Genomic DNA, 16087 nt, shown 5'->3' on the forward strand with positions numbered 1-16087 from the left:
AAAATAAATTAAATTTAGAAAACATAAAAATTAACGGTTCCTAAGAAAAGTCTCAAAGTTGCACAGCGTTAAACATATATTAGAAGTATTCATAGAAATTTCAAGCCACTTTCTATCTGTGAATCACTTTCAGCAAGATCAAGACTTAGGAGGATATCCAGCACAATCAAATGGTACTCTCCTTATTATTCGTAATTCACTTTTGATAGTTTCAATGAAAGGAAAGTGAAGTGAAAGTCAATGGTTTTCGGAAGCAAAGTGTTTGAAGTATCTAAGAGCTTCCAGGTGGAAACGCGAATGCCTTTTTTGTGACGGATGAGTAATTGTGAAACGCAGACTACTCACGGAAACACGATACATGGCGATGGCATTGGAAGAGGGCGAACGGTAAGAAAAAAAAGATGCAAAAAGAGGTGAAAACTAGACATTTTCAATATGCTGGATTGAATTCCTATCCTCACTTTGTTACCACTTGGCAGCTGAGATGCCAATGACTTTGCTTCCTTTTTCCTTCACCCCCCCCCCCCCCCCCCCGAGGACATAGGTAGCAGGCAATTATAGAAGACGAAAACATGGGTGATGATGATGATGACGATAATGATGGACGGATAGAGGGTGAAGGACAATAATAAGACGCAGAGATATAGGAGAGTGGAGTGAAAGAGCACGACTGTATAAATATGAGCTCAAGAGCAGTTTATGTGCTGGAGCATGACGAGCTCTTTCGAAAAGAACGCAACACCCTCTCCACGTTTTCGGCAGAAAAGAGTGACAGAAACAAAGAGAACGGTCATAAGCACGAGGTAACTGTTTTTACATGGGATCAGCGTTTGCACGTTGGTACGGATTACAGTTGGTACAACTGAAGATCAACACGTTCCGATGAACAATTGATCATCTAAGAAGGTTCAATAGAACAATACAATGCGGTGGTGTTGGGCAAGGGAATATATAATCAAGTGAGAAAACATTTAGGTGATCTGGCAAATTTGACTGCATTTGAAAAATGATACTTTGTAAAGAACTTATCCTAATATTTTTGTTTAACAACGCCGCAACATGCAAGCGTTTTCTTTGCTGAATGGAATTTTGTTTATAATACTTTCTGCACTTTTTTTTTTGAAATTCGTATCTTAAACTGGAATTGTAGTTTTTAGCCAGTTTATTTTGAAGGAAGTGCCTAATCTGCAATGTAAAGACAATTTTTTCGTGATTCATCATGAGTTGTGTCAGCATAAATATTTGTATTACAGCAGAAAAAGCAAAAAACCTGAGCAAACTCAGATTGTTTGGTTTTTATGTTGATCAACTTTCACAGAAATTTAATTAGATAATAGGTTAAAGAACGCACTCCTGAAAATCTGAAGATTCTCTTTTTCCCATTTGTACTGTACTAGTCTTTTTTTTCGAGATAACATCTGAAAGAAGGCGTCTGCTAAACGATTGTAATGGTGTGACGATTTAGGTTTTTTGGGTGAGTAGTTACCATCTTCAGACTTCCATCGACCAATTTAAAATTGAAAGTTGGTTTCAAACTGAAAAAAAAACTGGAGGAAAAACTAGATATTAGAAATAGTTCTTGAAATGTTTTCTGGCAATGAAAAATAGGGTTTTTGATTGAACTTGAACGTTTTTTTTTTTGAAAGAAGTTAGAAGTTGCAACAATTTACAAATAGCTATGCTGCTGTAAGAAATATTTTATATTTGGTTTTTTGTAAAAGAATAGGCACTTGTGAATTATGACCACAAATTTTTAAAATGTTTTGGTAATTTCGACATATTGTTTTTCTTACACTCAAGAAATTAAAACAAATCATAGCGTTTTCATTTAAAAATTAAAATTTTGAAATGAACATTACCAAACAAAAATTGGTAATTGGACAGATTTAAAAAGTTGTAGCTCAGTCTATGATTTTGGACGTACATTTTTCAATTTATGCAACTTGAAATACGCCCAGTAAAGTTTTGTTTAAAAAGAGTTTAAAATGTTTGAAGTTTTTCAGAAGTCGGGAAATTGCTGGTGCTCCCATTGGATTTCCATTTCAGCAACTTTCGATGCAAGAAAAGTGACCGATAATCCATTTGTACATTGCTCTGCATTCTATCGAAGACTGTGTACACCTTGGAATGCAAGGTTTGGTTTGAAATCGTAATTTCCAGATTGATAACATTTACCTTCTTCTTGTTAACTGTTTATTCTACTCAGTTGAGCATTTTTCAGTCTAATGTAGTTTTATGTTGTTCTCTTTGTTTTCCTTCCTTTTTTCTCACATAATTACCATAATTTGTCTCATGTTTCTTGTTTTAAATAGCCTCAAGCCATTTTCGTGTTGGTCCATTTGCTCTAAGCCGTCCCTTTTTTTTGTTGTTTCTATTCTCAAGAAAATTGAAACAGCAGTGAAATTTGATGAAAAGTGGAGCAGTTGCTTTCTTCTTTCTGCATTTGGCTCTCTTATTTGTTATTTGTAAAGCGCTTTGCTGTAAACCGATATGTATAGATTTCACGCCTGAATTTGTGCGGAATGTCTTCAAATGTAGCTGCGGAGTAAGTAAAGTAGAGTTAGGATTAATTTCAGTGATTTGTGTATTTTTATTTTTTCTTTTCAACTTTTTGTCTGTATTGCGCATAAATTCAGAATTAGTTTGTGTTTAAAAAAACTTGAACCTAAAACTTTCCAACTCTGAAAATTCCAATTTATAAACTCTGAAATTAAAATTGTGATAATTTAAGTTTATGTTAAACTTTAAGTGCTTTTGAAATATACATCTATCATTTCGAGTATCTGAAAAATTTTTACTTACATATGTTTATAATTGAAAATAATTTCAAGTACAATAAATTATAGACGATCTACAACATTTAGTAGATTTTTTGTGGTTTTCTGAAACAAAATAGAAAACTTCAATGTATGTCTTATGAGAACTTGTTCAACATGTACGTCCATCCCCTAATCTCCTATTCTTTTATATGTTCTTCTTTTTTTCTTCTTTTTTAAAATTTTCTTTACTATCGTTTGCTTATACTCCTACTTCCACTTACTCAGAAAAAGCCCATTATTGCTCACTCAAAAACGTTTGTCCTCTGTTTTCCGGTGTCAATATCCGTCTTTTCAAGCATCTCTTCTAAAGGCCCTCCCTACACTGGTGTCACTCAGAATAAAATCGACAACTTCCTTTATTGCTGCTGATTTATAGCTGCATCGGCTAAACTTCTGTGCCAATTTCCGTAAAAACAAAAACAAAAAGAACACTCTGGGAAGCTCAGAAAAGAACAATGACCACTATAAAAAAGTGCATTTTCTCCTTCTCTGCAAGCCGTCGCTTGCGAGTTAACCCTATCCATTCTAATTTTGGTGCATCCTTCTTCTCGGCCTTCTTGTCCTTTTTGTCCGCCAGACCCTATATCCTTGTGCTGTTGTATAGCTTGGAGACACCATTCTTGGCATTCTCCGATAATTTCGTACTGAGGGGCCCTGGGTGGTCTTCTTCTGCTAAAACGGCGGCGGGAACTGGGGGCAGCTGTCGCGACACCATGTATTTCCATTTGTGTGCTTTCGCTTAGTTCTCGTCATAAAATTGGAGGAGCTGGCTCGTGTTTCTTCACCATCGGACCATCATCATCCTGTTTTCTGTCTTTCCGTCTATCTATTTTCTCATTTGCATAACCATATGTCAACTGAGCGGCGAGCAATTGTGTGTGTGTGTCAGTTGAGAATTCATCAACACATTGGGGAACGCTACTTTTAGGTGCAAAACACCAGCATTAAAAATTCAAGAGTTCCACTTGAATTTGGAATTACCCGAACATACATTTTTTAAATGCGCATTAATTTGTGGTTCAAAGTTCAATTCAAAGCTCATAGACTCAAAAACGTTTTTTTAAGTTTACAAAATTTTAATTTTTGTACAGAAATAGAAGTAAGTATTAAATATCTTGTTTTATTACCAGTTGCTAAAACTCTATTCAAAGTGTGCTACTACATAATTTGTATGTAGAAAATTAGTAATCTCATGAGATCTTATCCCATTATCGTATATTTTTTCTTTGGATAAAATCCCCTTTTAGAAGTTCTCTACGTTTGGCACTAAATTCTTGCCCAATTTTGGCTAAGAAATGTTAACCGGGGTCAGAAATTTGCAAAGTGTGATTTAAGTATTTTTGCTTTACCTAAGTTTGACACAACTGAAAATATTATCTAGGCGGACGTTAAGAAATGAACTAGTACTACATATTATACATTTTTGTATTTTGGAAAGTTTTATATAATTTTGCAATTGAAAAATTTCCCTAACTGAATCAAAAAATTTCAGAATTTTTTTCCAGAAAATTAAAATTTTCTAAAAAAGGATTTGGAGCAATTCTACAGGCGTCGTAGTAAAAATAATAAAGAAAAAATACACTAGAACAGTTAATGTCCTTTTATACCCTACAAATCACTATTTGTGTTCACTATGAAAATTTAACAATTCTTTTCAATTTCTTCTTAATTGAATTTTTTTTTCGCAATTTTCTTGGCCCCCAATGTTGCTAAATATCAAACTACATGGAGCCAGTAAGTTGAAAGTTATTGAACTTGAAGTAATTGAAAGTCCACTTGCTATGTGTATCCACAATTTTAACACGTTGACACCCAATCAATCTTGTAGATTTACATAATCCTAGATAGATTGATGATATTGTATGTTCTCTAAGGTCTATGTGTAAAAAGAAAAGTGACGTATTTTGAACAAAAAAAGAAAACGTTCTGCTCATCTTTTCTTGTTACATGAAAAATGAACATTTCGAAAAAAAAGAACCTACTTTGTTTCTCTTTGTAAATTCCTGAATTCCCCAATGAGGTTTTCTCTTATTGTGATGTGAAATCGATGCTAAAGCACTCCCATCTCTTTTCTCCCTTTTCCGTCCTTTCTCTTCCCGTTTTCGAATGTCATTTGATGTGGCTCAGCCGGCTCTAATTAAACTTTTCTGAAAGAGGAGGTTCGGTGCACATTTCGTATTTTATCTGTTTCAGTAAATTTCTTCATGTAGTATTTTCAAAAACGTTTTTCTATCTATCTTCTCATACTTTCTGCTTGAAAAGCTCAAATGCGAAGACAATGTGAGAAAGCAGAAGCACATAAGTGGGCAGTGGGGTTTCCGCAAATTGCATGATTCGCTTGACACACAAGTTCAACCCCCACTTTTTACTCCTTTTGTCTATCTTTCCTTTTTGGTATACTTGCCGTTTGCTCTCTTTTTTTCAAGCAACAATGTTTTTGTTTTTACAGCTAGCTCTCTCCATCATCCCAACAATTGCAACACGCGATCGTTCAAAGAATGACGGATGAGATAGTGGCGCTCGAACCCGCCACTACACACGTGGCTCGTCGCTCCAAACTCGACGAACTTCTACAGTCGGTCGCCACCGGTGGAGCCACTCCGAGAAGCAACTCGTGGAGCCGAGAACAGCAAGCGGACATGCAGGCCCACCAGCTCACACAATCTGCTCGCTCACCAAGAAGCAAGGCAAGTCAAGGCTATCTGTCTTATTTCGGCCATCTTTCCAACCCTTCTCCCGCGCGACTTCCGATTCACGCGTTTTTTTTGTTGAGTTACTACTACTACTACTTTTCTTACAAACATGCATATAGTGTTTTTTTGGCAAGGTTGCCTTGGTATTAAAGTTTCCGGTTCCTTCATCATGAAATTTTCATTTTCGATTTCTTTAAAAGTAATTTGTTTTCTCAGGCTCATTAAAAACATAAGCTGTATAATATTGAATTCTCTGAGTTTTTTAAGATTCAAAAACTCGCTATCATGAATTTCAGTAGTCGGCTTTTTTTAAGATTTTACACACAATTTTCTAGAGCTCAAACAAATATACCGTATTTTCTTTACCACTAATGCAATTCCTAATAATATTGCAATACTCGCTGTAAATCTCCCTCTGGGAAATATATCGTAGGTATAGTGCGCCGAACTACCATTTTTATGGTACTCCCATAGCACTGTATGTCAGAATGTAATATAAAATAAACGTTCAACGCGTCAATTTTTTTTTGAAAAGTGTGTATGAAGATTTGAGTTTTAAGCAGCTCCAAATTGTGTAGAGATCTATATATTTATGGTATTCCAAAAATTAGTTCTTCAGCTTTTATAAGTCTTGCACCCAGTTGAATCTATGAAAAAGTGTAGTACATGCAAGACTAATAAAGGAAATACGATATTAGTTTTTTATGTTGCGTATTACGTGGTTTTGAAGTAATTAAATAACAATTTCCTAATTTTTTTTTGAGATACACATTTAGGTCATCGAAATGAACTTCCAATGGTGCACACCTTGTGAATCAATGTTCATTATGTCTAGGAAATAAAGAGGAAACTAAATCCGAATCCCTTCTGTTCTTTTTAGACACGCTGTTCTGCACACAAACAGACACGCGTGCGCACACGCTTGCCAATTCGAGAATATAATGGCGGAAGGTAGAGACGGCGATCGAGAAAGGGAGGAACGTCGTCTTCTTTAGGGTCATAAATGTGGGGGAAAAGGTTCATAGAGGTGTGAAAAGTGCACTCGATTTTGCTTTTCTTCTTTTCCATTTCCTCTTTTCACTTGAAAGTTGAAAATGTTCGACTTCTGTTGTCCCAAATGTTAAACTTTGTTAAACAAGGTGTGTCAGTTCGTCTTACGGAAATGAATAGTGACTAATAGGGGAAGAATTTGATTTTTGACCAATCTCTCAGATCGAGGTCATTTTCTAATTAGCGAGTACCTGAAAATTGTCAAAATCAGTCAGATTTTGTTATGAAATCACATGTTCCATTTGTTGACTTTTTCAATTTTTAAATTTCACAGTTATTTGGTTTTTTGTTCTTTAGGTTCGATGTTTCTATATACTCTTACACACTTATAATTTTTTTTTCCTAATTCTGAATATTTTAAATACAAGAAAATCGTGGTTTTACTTCATTTTAAAATGAAAAATTTTGTCTAGTAAAATGCAAACAAGGATTTAACCGTTTTCAATTAATTTGTCTATGTTTTTACTAATCTTATCGTTGGTCGCAAAAGTGAAATTAGTAATTTTAAGCTGAAAATAAGAAAATGAGCAATTTCTTCCAAATTTTTTATTATAATGTTCTTGTATACATTTTCAAAATCAGAATTAAAAGTTAGATCCATATAAAAAAGTTTTCCAAAATTCATGGATATCATCATGAAACCAATAGTGTAAAATTTTTTATGTGATTTTCAAAGTTAAAAAATGTTTTGAATTTTGAAGTCCGCCTGGAAACTGGCAAAATGTTTTCAGTAATTTTTTGAAAATAGCAGTAATAATAATAAAAATGTATTATATTTTTGTTGGATTTTTATATTGATTTTTAAAACATTTTGAAACAACTCTTTTTGTTGATCAGAAGATGTATCTGTTTGAGGGGAAAAATTACCGATATGTTTAGAAATTTTTAAACTCAATACGTTTTACTCCGTTATATTTGTTTAAAAAGGCGGTGCAGTCAAATTTTTTCTTGATTCTGAATGTTCTTATACTCTCTATTCTGAAATTAATGCTATTCATTTTCTTTAGTCACAAATAATGCTTCCCACGTTTGTCTTGCGTAATTTTTCACACCCCAAAGCATATAATTTACATCTAGAGAAGACCACCCATCATCATCTCACAGGTAGGTCCACATCTTCCTTCTGTTGTTTCCCGTATGTTTTATTCAATTTTGTTGCCGAACACACACAATAGAGAGCCAACCTAGTCACTTATTCTTCCTCTCTCTCTTCGCTAATTTTCGATTCAATTCCCCTATTTCTCTTCGCCCTCGTTGCCCTCTAGCTTTGCGACCACACTGCATAATATTCATTCATACATATTCTGGTTCTGCATTTTGCGGTTTACTCGCGCTGAAAAATCAATGAATATCAGGTTTTTCGAGGGCACGTTGAATAGGGCAGGACAGGTGATTGGCGGTCAACGGCGCCAAAAAATGCAACTTTTTACAACAATCGGCAATGATCGAGAAGTAGCTATTGTCCAGCTTGAGGCAGTTCTACATTTAGTGGCAGAATGTGTAACACTCTAAAACTTTTTTTCCGATTTTTTCTCTCTTCGCTTTCTCCGTTTTATTTTATCAAAACCGTTGAAAGCCACCATCCACATGGATTCCCAAAGCCTTTTACAAATCCCTCCTAACGTCACAATTATAATGTGAGCATGTTCTCCCTAGAGATTTTATGAATGATGCTTCTTGTCTCAAACATTCGCTCATATTTGCTCATCTTTCTATTGCCAATTTATATCAAATTGTGCATTCACACTGAAATTTGATGGCTTTATTGATAGGAATAGTGTTCTTCAAATATGTTCAGCTGCAGATTTTAAAATCTACTTTTTTCAGATGAAAGTTAGAATTTTGACTTCTCTATCTTCATTAGTGATTTGTGAAAAATGCATATTAGCTAAAAATAAATAGAGCAAGTCCTTCAAAAAACAAAAACTACACCTATTTTTTGATATGAAAAAAAAACTTCAGTAGGCCTACTTAAAAACGGCCAACTATTGTTTCTTCCCAGATTTCAGAAAGCATAATTAATAAATTAAATTAATTATTTGATATATAAAAAATAAATTTTCCTTTCGTCTAATGTAGATTGTGTCAAGACAAAAATTCACGTTAAATTAAGAGCGTAATTTTAAAAAAAAATTATCTTTGATTCGAGTTTTTAAAAACATTTTCGATGGATATTTGAATTTTAATGTTAGCCAGTCGGGGGAGGTCAAACGGGAGGTTCAAAAAAAAACCTTCAAACAATTCACTGTACTTTTTTGTGGAGTTGTTTTTATTTCAAACAAACGCATATTTTCAAGTTTTATGTCTGTAAGTCATGTCTCAATCAGCTTAAGTCTGAAATTTAAAAATAAAACGTTTTTTCTACTTTTTCGAATAAGTATTAAAAAAATTATCCTGAATACACGTACTGGCTTCTGGTTCACATACTCTATCTACAATTTCCTGTTTGCACTCTAATATAATCAGTTACATATAGTTGCCTACTAAACCTGGACGATAATAACACCCTCTTCGCCACCCTCTTTTGTTCATTTCACCTCAGTGTATAGTGTAAAATAGTGGCTGACGTACAATATTGTTGAAAAGTTTCTCCCAAAAAAAGTGTGGAGGAAACATTTCTCTGTTGAAACAGTCAGCAGTAGCAGACTGTTTGATGTTCGCTGCTCAAGCTTCCTCCAATCTATAAAGTGTCTCGCACTCACAATAAACTCCCCACAGCACACAAGTCAACATAAAACCAACTGTCGGTTTGGCCACATTCTATTTTTTGAAACTATCTTTGTTGCTTTTTATCTGTCGTGAATTCCAATAATTTTTACATTTTCAGAGCATGAATCGCCCACGTGTAAAAGAGTTTGAAGATGACGATAAGGATAAGCGAGACAATGCAGATGCCGCATTCCGTGAGTGGTTAAAGAGAAAAGCAGCAGAGCCAAGAACACCAAGAGCATCCCCATCCAGGTGAGAAAAACATTTTTCTAAAACTAAAATGTTGCAATTCCGCACACATCAATGTACGAAATTGTTATTCTCATAGTCTGTATCATAATCTAATTTTTTAAAATTAAAAGTTTTTATAAAAATATAGGGGAAATTGAAAAGTAATCTTTATTTTTGTTGAAGTTTGACAAAGGCTTCAAGTAGAGCTTAAAATCTGTCTATTTCTGCTACCGGCGTCGTTAAATACATATTATCGGAAAACGGCAAAAATTTTTACAACCTTTTTAAACACAAATAAATAACATTTACATATTGAACAAACATTTTCTCACACGTTCATATTTATTTTTTTGAGTCAAAAAGTTGGATACTGAAATTAACCGTTTTGTACGGTTTGCCGAAAGATTTGCCGCATATCGCTTTTTGTTTGTTTTTTTTTTTGAACAAACTCATTTTCTGAAAGACAGAACACCATTTACAATTTTTTTTTCAGTTTTTCAAAAACTTTAGCTCAAAAATGTTTTAAAAAAATTATTAGACATAGCCAATACATAATAAAATATTTGAGTACATCAGCATTAGTTGAAAACTTTCTACTTTGAATAAACGTAAAGATAACAAATTCTGATCTACACAAACTTTTAATAAATCGCGTTTACGTTACCGTTCAAACTTATTTTGAAAACTTTTGTTCTGTCATCAACTCTGACATTTTTCAACGAATGATTAAAAGTTTCGCAACATATGAATCTTACTATAAATCTTCACTATTTTGCTTTAACAGTTTTTGATATCAAATGTTCTTACAGAGAAGCTATATCTAAACATTTGAAAGATGAAGCCCGCCAACGTGTCATCAACCAGTGGCACAACAACAAACGGTTCACTGTAAAAATCGATGCATACGTCAATGGAACAAACACATCACAGAAGACAGATGGGAACCAAACGCTGTAGGCTTCAACTCGTGTAGAGAATTAACCGTATTCCATCCATGAAATTGAAACTAGTGATTATGTCGAGACGCTATTAATTGTTTCTTTCGGTAGTTCAAGTTTTAACATTTTTTATCAATCTACAGCTATATTCTGAACTTTTTTCCGTGTAGGAAAATATTCACAGATAAGAAAAACAATAATCCACTATTTTCGTTCAAAACCAAAACCAAAACCTGAAAGCTATGCATATACTTGCCACGTTCTTGTGGATTTCCATGATCTTTGATTTGTTCCTTATTCATTCTATTCTTAGGACATACTGACTGGTTTCTCACTCACTCTTTTCCTCTCCCTTTGTCCATTTTTATTCTATTCAAAAATTATTGTTCAATTCGTTTTCAAAATTCCACCATTCCACAATGTCCCCGTTTTTTCTTCATTTTTTTTAAACTTTACATGCACAACTAGTGTTTTTAATAATTTGTAATCCAATTTTCATATGTATGCAAAGAAATAAAGAAAAGCATAAAACGTGTGTTCTTTAGAATGCGATTTGTTGTTACCTGTGGATAAAATTGCCAACAAAAAATATAGAGGTGTGTATAGTAATTTCCGTCTACGTCATATAATATTTGAGCAACTGTGTGTTGGTTGTTGACAAGTTTTGCCAGAATGCAAACAAAAAATCGCACAGTTCTTTCCAGCTTGTTCAAAAAATATGACCGTTTTCATAAATCCCACTTATAGGCGTTTTCTGATAAACTTTTTATTTAGTAATTTAAAATAAATTTTTTGTAGTTAGAGTTTCTCTATTTAGAAAGTGCGCAGATTTTCGGATAATTTTCACGGAAAAAATTTGATAGAATTTTCTATTTTAAGCTTGTATTTCAAAACGTAATTTATGAAGCATATTGCTAATACATTTCAAAAGTGAACGAAATAGATTGAAAGATTTCTTTTTTAATTTTCTGATAAAAGATTGTAATTCTATCAGAGCCACTTACTAGAGAATGGCCAATTTGACAGGAATCTGCTACAAAAACTCTAATTTGAAAGTTTTGTTTTTGTCAGAAACTGATATTTTGTATTTTTTATTTTCATTATCCAATCACATAATAGTATTGAAACAAAACGAAAATTTTTACTTATGCGTTTTCTTCAAACATGCGAATAAAATAAAAATGTTTAAACGTTCAATAATATATTATAATTTATGTTTGGTATAGAAACCTGACTTTTTCTGCATGATTATTGATAATTGCAATAAGCAAGGTAATCTTGTAAATTAACGCCTAAAATGTTTGCCAACATTTTTTAGATAGGTTCCAAACGATTTTCAACGTACAGTATTGCCAGCGGAAAAACCATTCTCATCAACTCAAATGGCGCTGAAGTAACCGACTATAATAGTGATACTTTTTGATGTTTTGAACCTTTTCTCATTTATAGTCAAAAAAATCGTCGTTACTCACAATTTACTTATAATAATTTGAGAATTCGGCCCAAAATGTTCTAGTAGTTTTATTTTTCTAATAACGATGTTTGTATCGAACATGTTAAAGGTTTGAACTTGCAACAGTGCTAGAAAGTTCTCAAAAAATTCAAATTTGAAAAAAAAAAACCAATTGAACTTAACTAACTACAGCTTTTTCGAAACCTCACAGTTTTAGAAGTGTTTAATTATGATATTTGAAACTGTAGAATGTGTTTTTTTTTTGGAAATACAAATTATATTTTGTTCAGAAAAAGGTGGAAATTTGTCGGGATCATTTCAGTTTGTTTTCAAAAAAAAAAAATAGCTCCGAAATTTTTTAAATCATAACATCATTGATGGAACGAGAAAATCTCACGCACTATGTCACATAAGTGCCCTTGATCATTGAGCGTCAGCTGAGAACTGCAGTTCCCGCAATTTGAATCTCAAACCATCTCATGCAACCGTATTCTGTTCTTACCATTTGAAATGGAGAAAACATGTCAATCAATTTCCGCGTCAGGGTCAGTGGAAAAAAGAAGGATGTGCAAAAAATTGCAACCTTGAGAGTGCGATCTGTTTTTTTTTCAGATTTAATTTCTTCTCGTGACATTTGAAATGTGAGTATTTCAAATTTTTTGCTTATATATGTATACTTTCTTATTCTCCGATGTCCTAAAATTACTAAAATGTTCCCCATTGCTTTTTGCTTTTCTTCTGAACGCCACTATTTGCTTGTTCTCACTTTTGCTCGCCGTGGTTCACCTTCCATCGGCGCTAGTGCCTGCGTATTGCCTGAAACATTTACAGTCGTGCATGTTTTTGCATGGAAATGTTTTACTTACCAGCTGCACCTCCATGCTTGTATGCCATGATTACACCGTATAATTATATGTTATGCATCTTTCCTATTCTGCTTTTTTCTCCTTCCGTTCACATGACGTCATGTAAATATCCTTAGAAGGTCAAAAAGAGGCATATACAGATTGAGAGAGAAAGAAACGATTAATCTATCATGCCAGGTGGTGTGCATTTTTAAAAAATCTTGTTCAAATTGACCATATCATGAGAAAACCATTTCACTGCATGACTGTTTTTGATTTTAAATTTGAAATACAATAACGCTATAAAGTTCAAACAGTCTTGTGTCTCATTATTTTATCTAACAAAATTTTTGAAGGAGAAAAATGTCAAAAATAACCAAATCAATATAACTGCATAAAATAAGGTATGCCTTTACTAGTTTATAATACTTGCAAGTTTTAAAACAAAATTTGAGTTTTAGTTCAAACTAGCTTATTGGCACGCGGCAACGGCAGAAATTGCTCAATTTGCTAATAACAAAATTTCCGCTTGTTTTCAAAACTAACTATAATTTGAGAATCAGTTGTTTTCACAAAATCGTCTTTTTTGAACATTTTAAAGCATTTTATCTCGATTTTTTTTCCCAATAATCTTTGAGAGTTGGTCACTTCTCATAATTCCGCGGGTGCTATTGTTCTGTTTTCTTTCTCACAAACGGAAAATTGTCCAAAAAATGGCAAACTCGTGATGGTTTTCAACTGATTTGATGTAAACTCGAACCGGTCTTCAATTTTTTAGTTCCTTCTAAAAGGTCGTTCAAAACACTGCCAATCTGCCAATTTCAATGCATTCTCAAGATTTAGAACGAAGTGTCGTTTGAAAATGGAGGAAGACAATTTCAAATTAAATACATGTTGGCAGGATCCTTTGTGGTTTTTGAACTGTTTTCAAGTAATTTTAAAACACTGGTAGTTTAATCTATATTTTTACAAATAATATTTTTCCCTTATTTTTATCTTGCGGAATAAATTTAAGCATAAAATCAGGGTTTGCTTTTTTTTAATGGTTGATTATCTTGGAAATTAAACGACAAAGTAGGGCCCGTAAAATAAAAATATTAGATTTTTTAAAATGTTGAGTCAAGACATTGATCAGTTGCCACAAAATTTAAAATATGTGCTTGTAAGGCAATCCAGGACAATCAAACGCTTACAATGCTTGAAACTACTTTTTTATCTAAAATGTGGGAAAATCTGAGAATTAACACTATTTCGAATATTTAAATTTTTTGAAAAGTTTTAGTATGATATTTGTTTTTTTTTAGAACCATAGGAGTATGTAGTTTTTGACATTTTTCACACTGGCACTACTCCACCAGTAAACACCAGTAAACATTGTGTTCCACAAGAATTGGCTCTATCCGAAAATTGTATTAGAACGAAATTTTGCATGTCAGCCGCATAAAATGCGTACGTACATGCACCAAGAGCCAATTCAACTCCAACGAATCATATGATATGTCTCACTTTTCAGTCAACATCGTTAATCTCTTTCCCCTTTCTCTGCGCTTTTTAGACCCCCCATAGACTTCCCTTCGTGCTTTTCAGTTTTCATTCACGTTTGCTTTTGCTATCTCTAGTTTTTATTCTTTCTTGCAACTAAACCTTTTGCAAAATATACTCGTCAACAACATGCCCTTTTTCAGAGCTTTACACTCCTCCCACTCCCTTCTCAAAAACCCCTTGCCAAAAATAGTTCCCATTGAATTCACAAAATTCAAAATTCAATGATTCAGCTGCTGAGTGGAATGATGTTTTTTTTTGCTTTTGTTTTTTTGTTTTTTCTTTTTATAAAATTTCCCTCTAGGACACTAGACATCAGTTGTTCTATTTTTTCCTCAGTTGAACCGATGTATTCTTTATTTTATTCTTTATTCAGATGAAAAAATGTGATCTTGAAATGGCATGTGGCTTTTAGTGTAAACATGAAGAAATGTGCATGATAGATATTTATTTGAAAGATATAATGCTTCCGGAAAAATATATAAAATGAAACAAAAAAATGAAAAGAATTTGGAATGGGCTTAGGCTTCTGTTATTATAGAAAATGGAATTACTGAGAACATATGAAAAACACAAGGATTAACAGAATGTTTCAATGAATTGTATTTTCTTAAAATAATTTTAATAGGGTGTCATGAAGATTTAGTTATAAAATACCCAAAATATTTAGAAATTTAGAAATTCCACATATGAAAAACGAACAAAAAGGACAAGAATTTCTAAACTGTCTGAAATTAAAATAAAAAATTTTCAATATGGTCTACTTGCCCTGTTTGAATTCACACTACATCAGAAACAACCCCCACATTCAAACCAATTAGCAATTTTAAATTTCGGTGATTGTGGCCAAACTTGAATAATCGCGTTTTTGAAAGTTGGACAATTATTTCTTCAAAAAATCAGTTAATTATAGTGGTATGTATATTTTTTATCTTTTATAGGTAAATTCAACACATGATGCAAGATCAACAATCTTTTGAAACTATATATCGCTTTGAAGAAATTCTTAGATGTTATTAGTCTCCAAATAAGTTCCGGGTCAAAAATCATAACGTTCTTCGCTGCGTATCGATTTTTATGAAACTGTGGGAATTTACGTTATCAACCATGGTATTTCATTTGACAATAGTCACAAAATTTTTTGACCGTCCGAAGTGCCCTAACTCGGAGCCAATTTTTTCAGACATTTTTCAGATCTCGCTTCTTTTCAGGTTTCAATTGAGATTTGTGTGCGGATTTTGCTGAGTTTAGTACACAATGTAAGAAAACAAAAAAAGTTTAACATCAAGAATTTTCGGCAAAATTTTTTTTTGAAGATTTTTGACGACCGACGAAAAAAATTTTTTTTGGACGGATTTTTTTCCAAACTTTTTTTGTTTTCTTACATTGTGTACTAAATTTAGCAAAATCCGCACACAAACCTCAATTGAAACCTGAAAAGAAGCGAGATCTGAAAAATGTCTGAAAAAATTGGCTCCGAGTTAGGGCACTTCGGACAGTCAAAAAATTTTGTGACTATTGTCAAATGAAAGATCATGGTTGATAACGTAAATTCCCACAGTTTCATAAAAATCGATACGCAGCGAACAAAGTTATGATTTTCGACCCGGAACTTATTTGGAGACCTAATAATTATAAAATACTAGAGTTCGAAATATCACCTGATTTTTTTTGGTTTTTGAAACATTACTTTGTTTCCAGTCAGCTGGTGGTTTCCGTTTTAAAATGATGTATTAGATCGAGAAATTTAATTATTTAAAATTCCGTTTACACTAAAAGTTTTCATGATATTGTATCAGAACTTTGT

General features: G+C 33.0%; 2 protein-coding genes and 4 non-coding genes across 6 annotated transcripts; 3 read left to right on the plus strand and 3 right to left on the minus strand.

Moving 5' to 3' along the window:
- The first annotated feature begins 3399 nt into the window (after positions 1-3399).
- Positions 3400-3591, plus strand: F45E1.11. Its single transcript, NR_071615.1, has one exon. It is a non-coding gene; the product is annotated as an Unclassified non-coding RNA F45E1.11 (non-coding RNA).
- A 1565-nt stretch (positions 3592-5156) lies between these two features.
- F45E1.10 lies at positions 5157-5290 on the minus strand. Its single transcript, NR_071616.1, has one exon. It is a non-coding gene; the product is annotated as an Unclassified non-coding RNA F45E1.10 (non-coding RNA).
- On the plus strand, positions 5267-10985 carry F45E1.1 (KfrA_N domain-containing protein). Its single transcript, NM_001392805.1, has 3 exons — positions 5267-5483; positions 9388-9523; positions 10312-10985. The coding sequence occupies exons 2-3, from the start codon at positions 9393-9395 to the stop codon at positions 10457-10459; spliced, it is 279 nt and encodes a 92-aa protein (NP_001379765.1). The 5' UTR covers positions 5267-5483; positions 9388-9392; the 3' UTR covers positions 10460-10985.
- Positions 5318-5662, plus strand: F45E1.2 (uncharacterized protein; the record flags this gene model as incomplete). The annotated part of the gene is made up of 1 exon (NM_076947.1): positions 5318-5662. The coding sequence occupies one exon, from the start codon at positions 5318-5320 to the stop codon at positions 5660-5662; it is 345 nt and encodes a 114-aa protein (NP_509348.1).
- Positions 5905-6043, minus strand: F45E1.12. The gene has a single exon (NR_071617.1). It is a non-coding gene; the product is annotated as an Unclassified non-coding RNA F45E1.12 (non-coding RNA).
- F45E1.8 lies at positions 7729-7922 on the minus strand. Its single transcript, NR_071618.1, has one exon. It is a non-coding gene; the product is annotated as an Unclassified non-coding RNA F45E1.8 (non-coding RNA).
- Positions 10986-16087: the final 5102 nt, after the last annotated feature.

Source organism: Caenorhabditis elegans, chromosome X (assembly GCF_000002985.6).
Source record: "Caenorhabditis elegans chromosome X".
NCBI classification, from domain to species: Eukaryota; Metazoa; Nematoda; class Chromadorea; order Rhabditida; family Rhabditidae; genus Caenorhabditis; species Caenorhabditis elegans.

Coding starts and splice junctions, on each gene's coding strand:
- F45E1.1 (NM_001392805.1), top strand. CDS start 9,393: ATGAATCGCCCACGTGTAAAAGAGTTTGAAGATGACGATAAGGATAAG. Junction 9,524..10,311: donor CCAAGAGCATCCCCATCCAG/GTGAGAAAAACA, acceptor ATGTTCTTACAG/AGAAGCTATATCTAAACATT.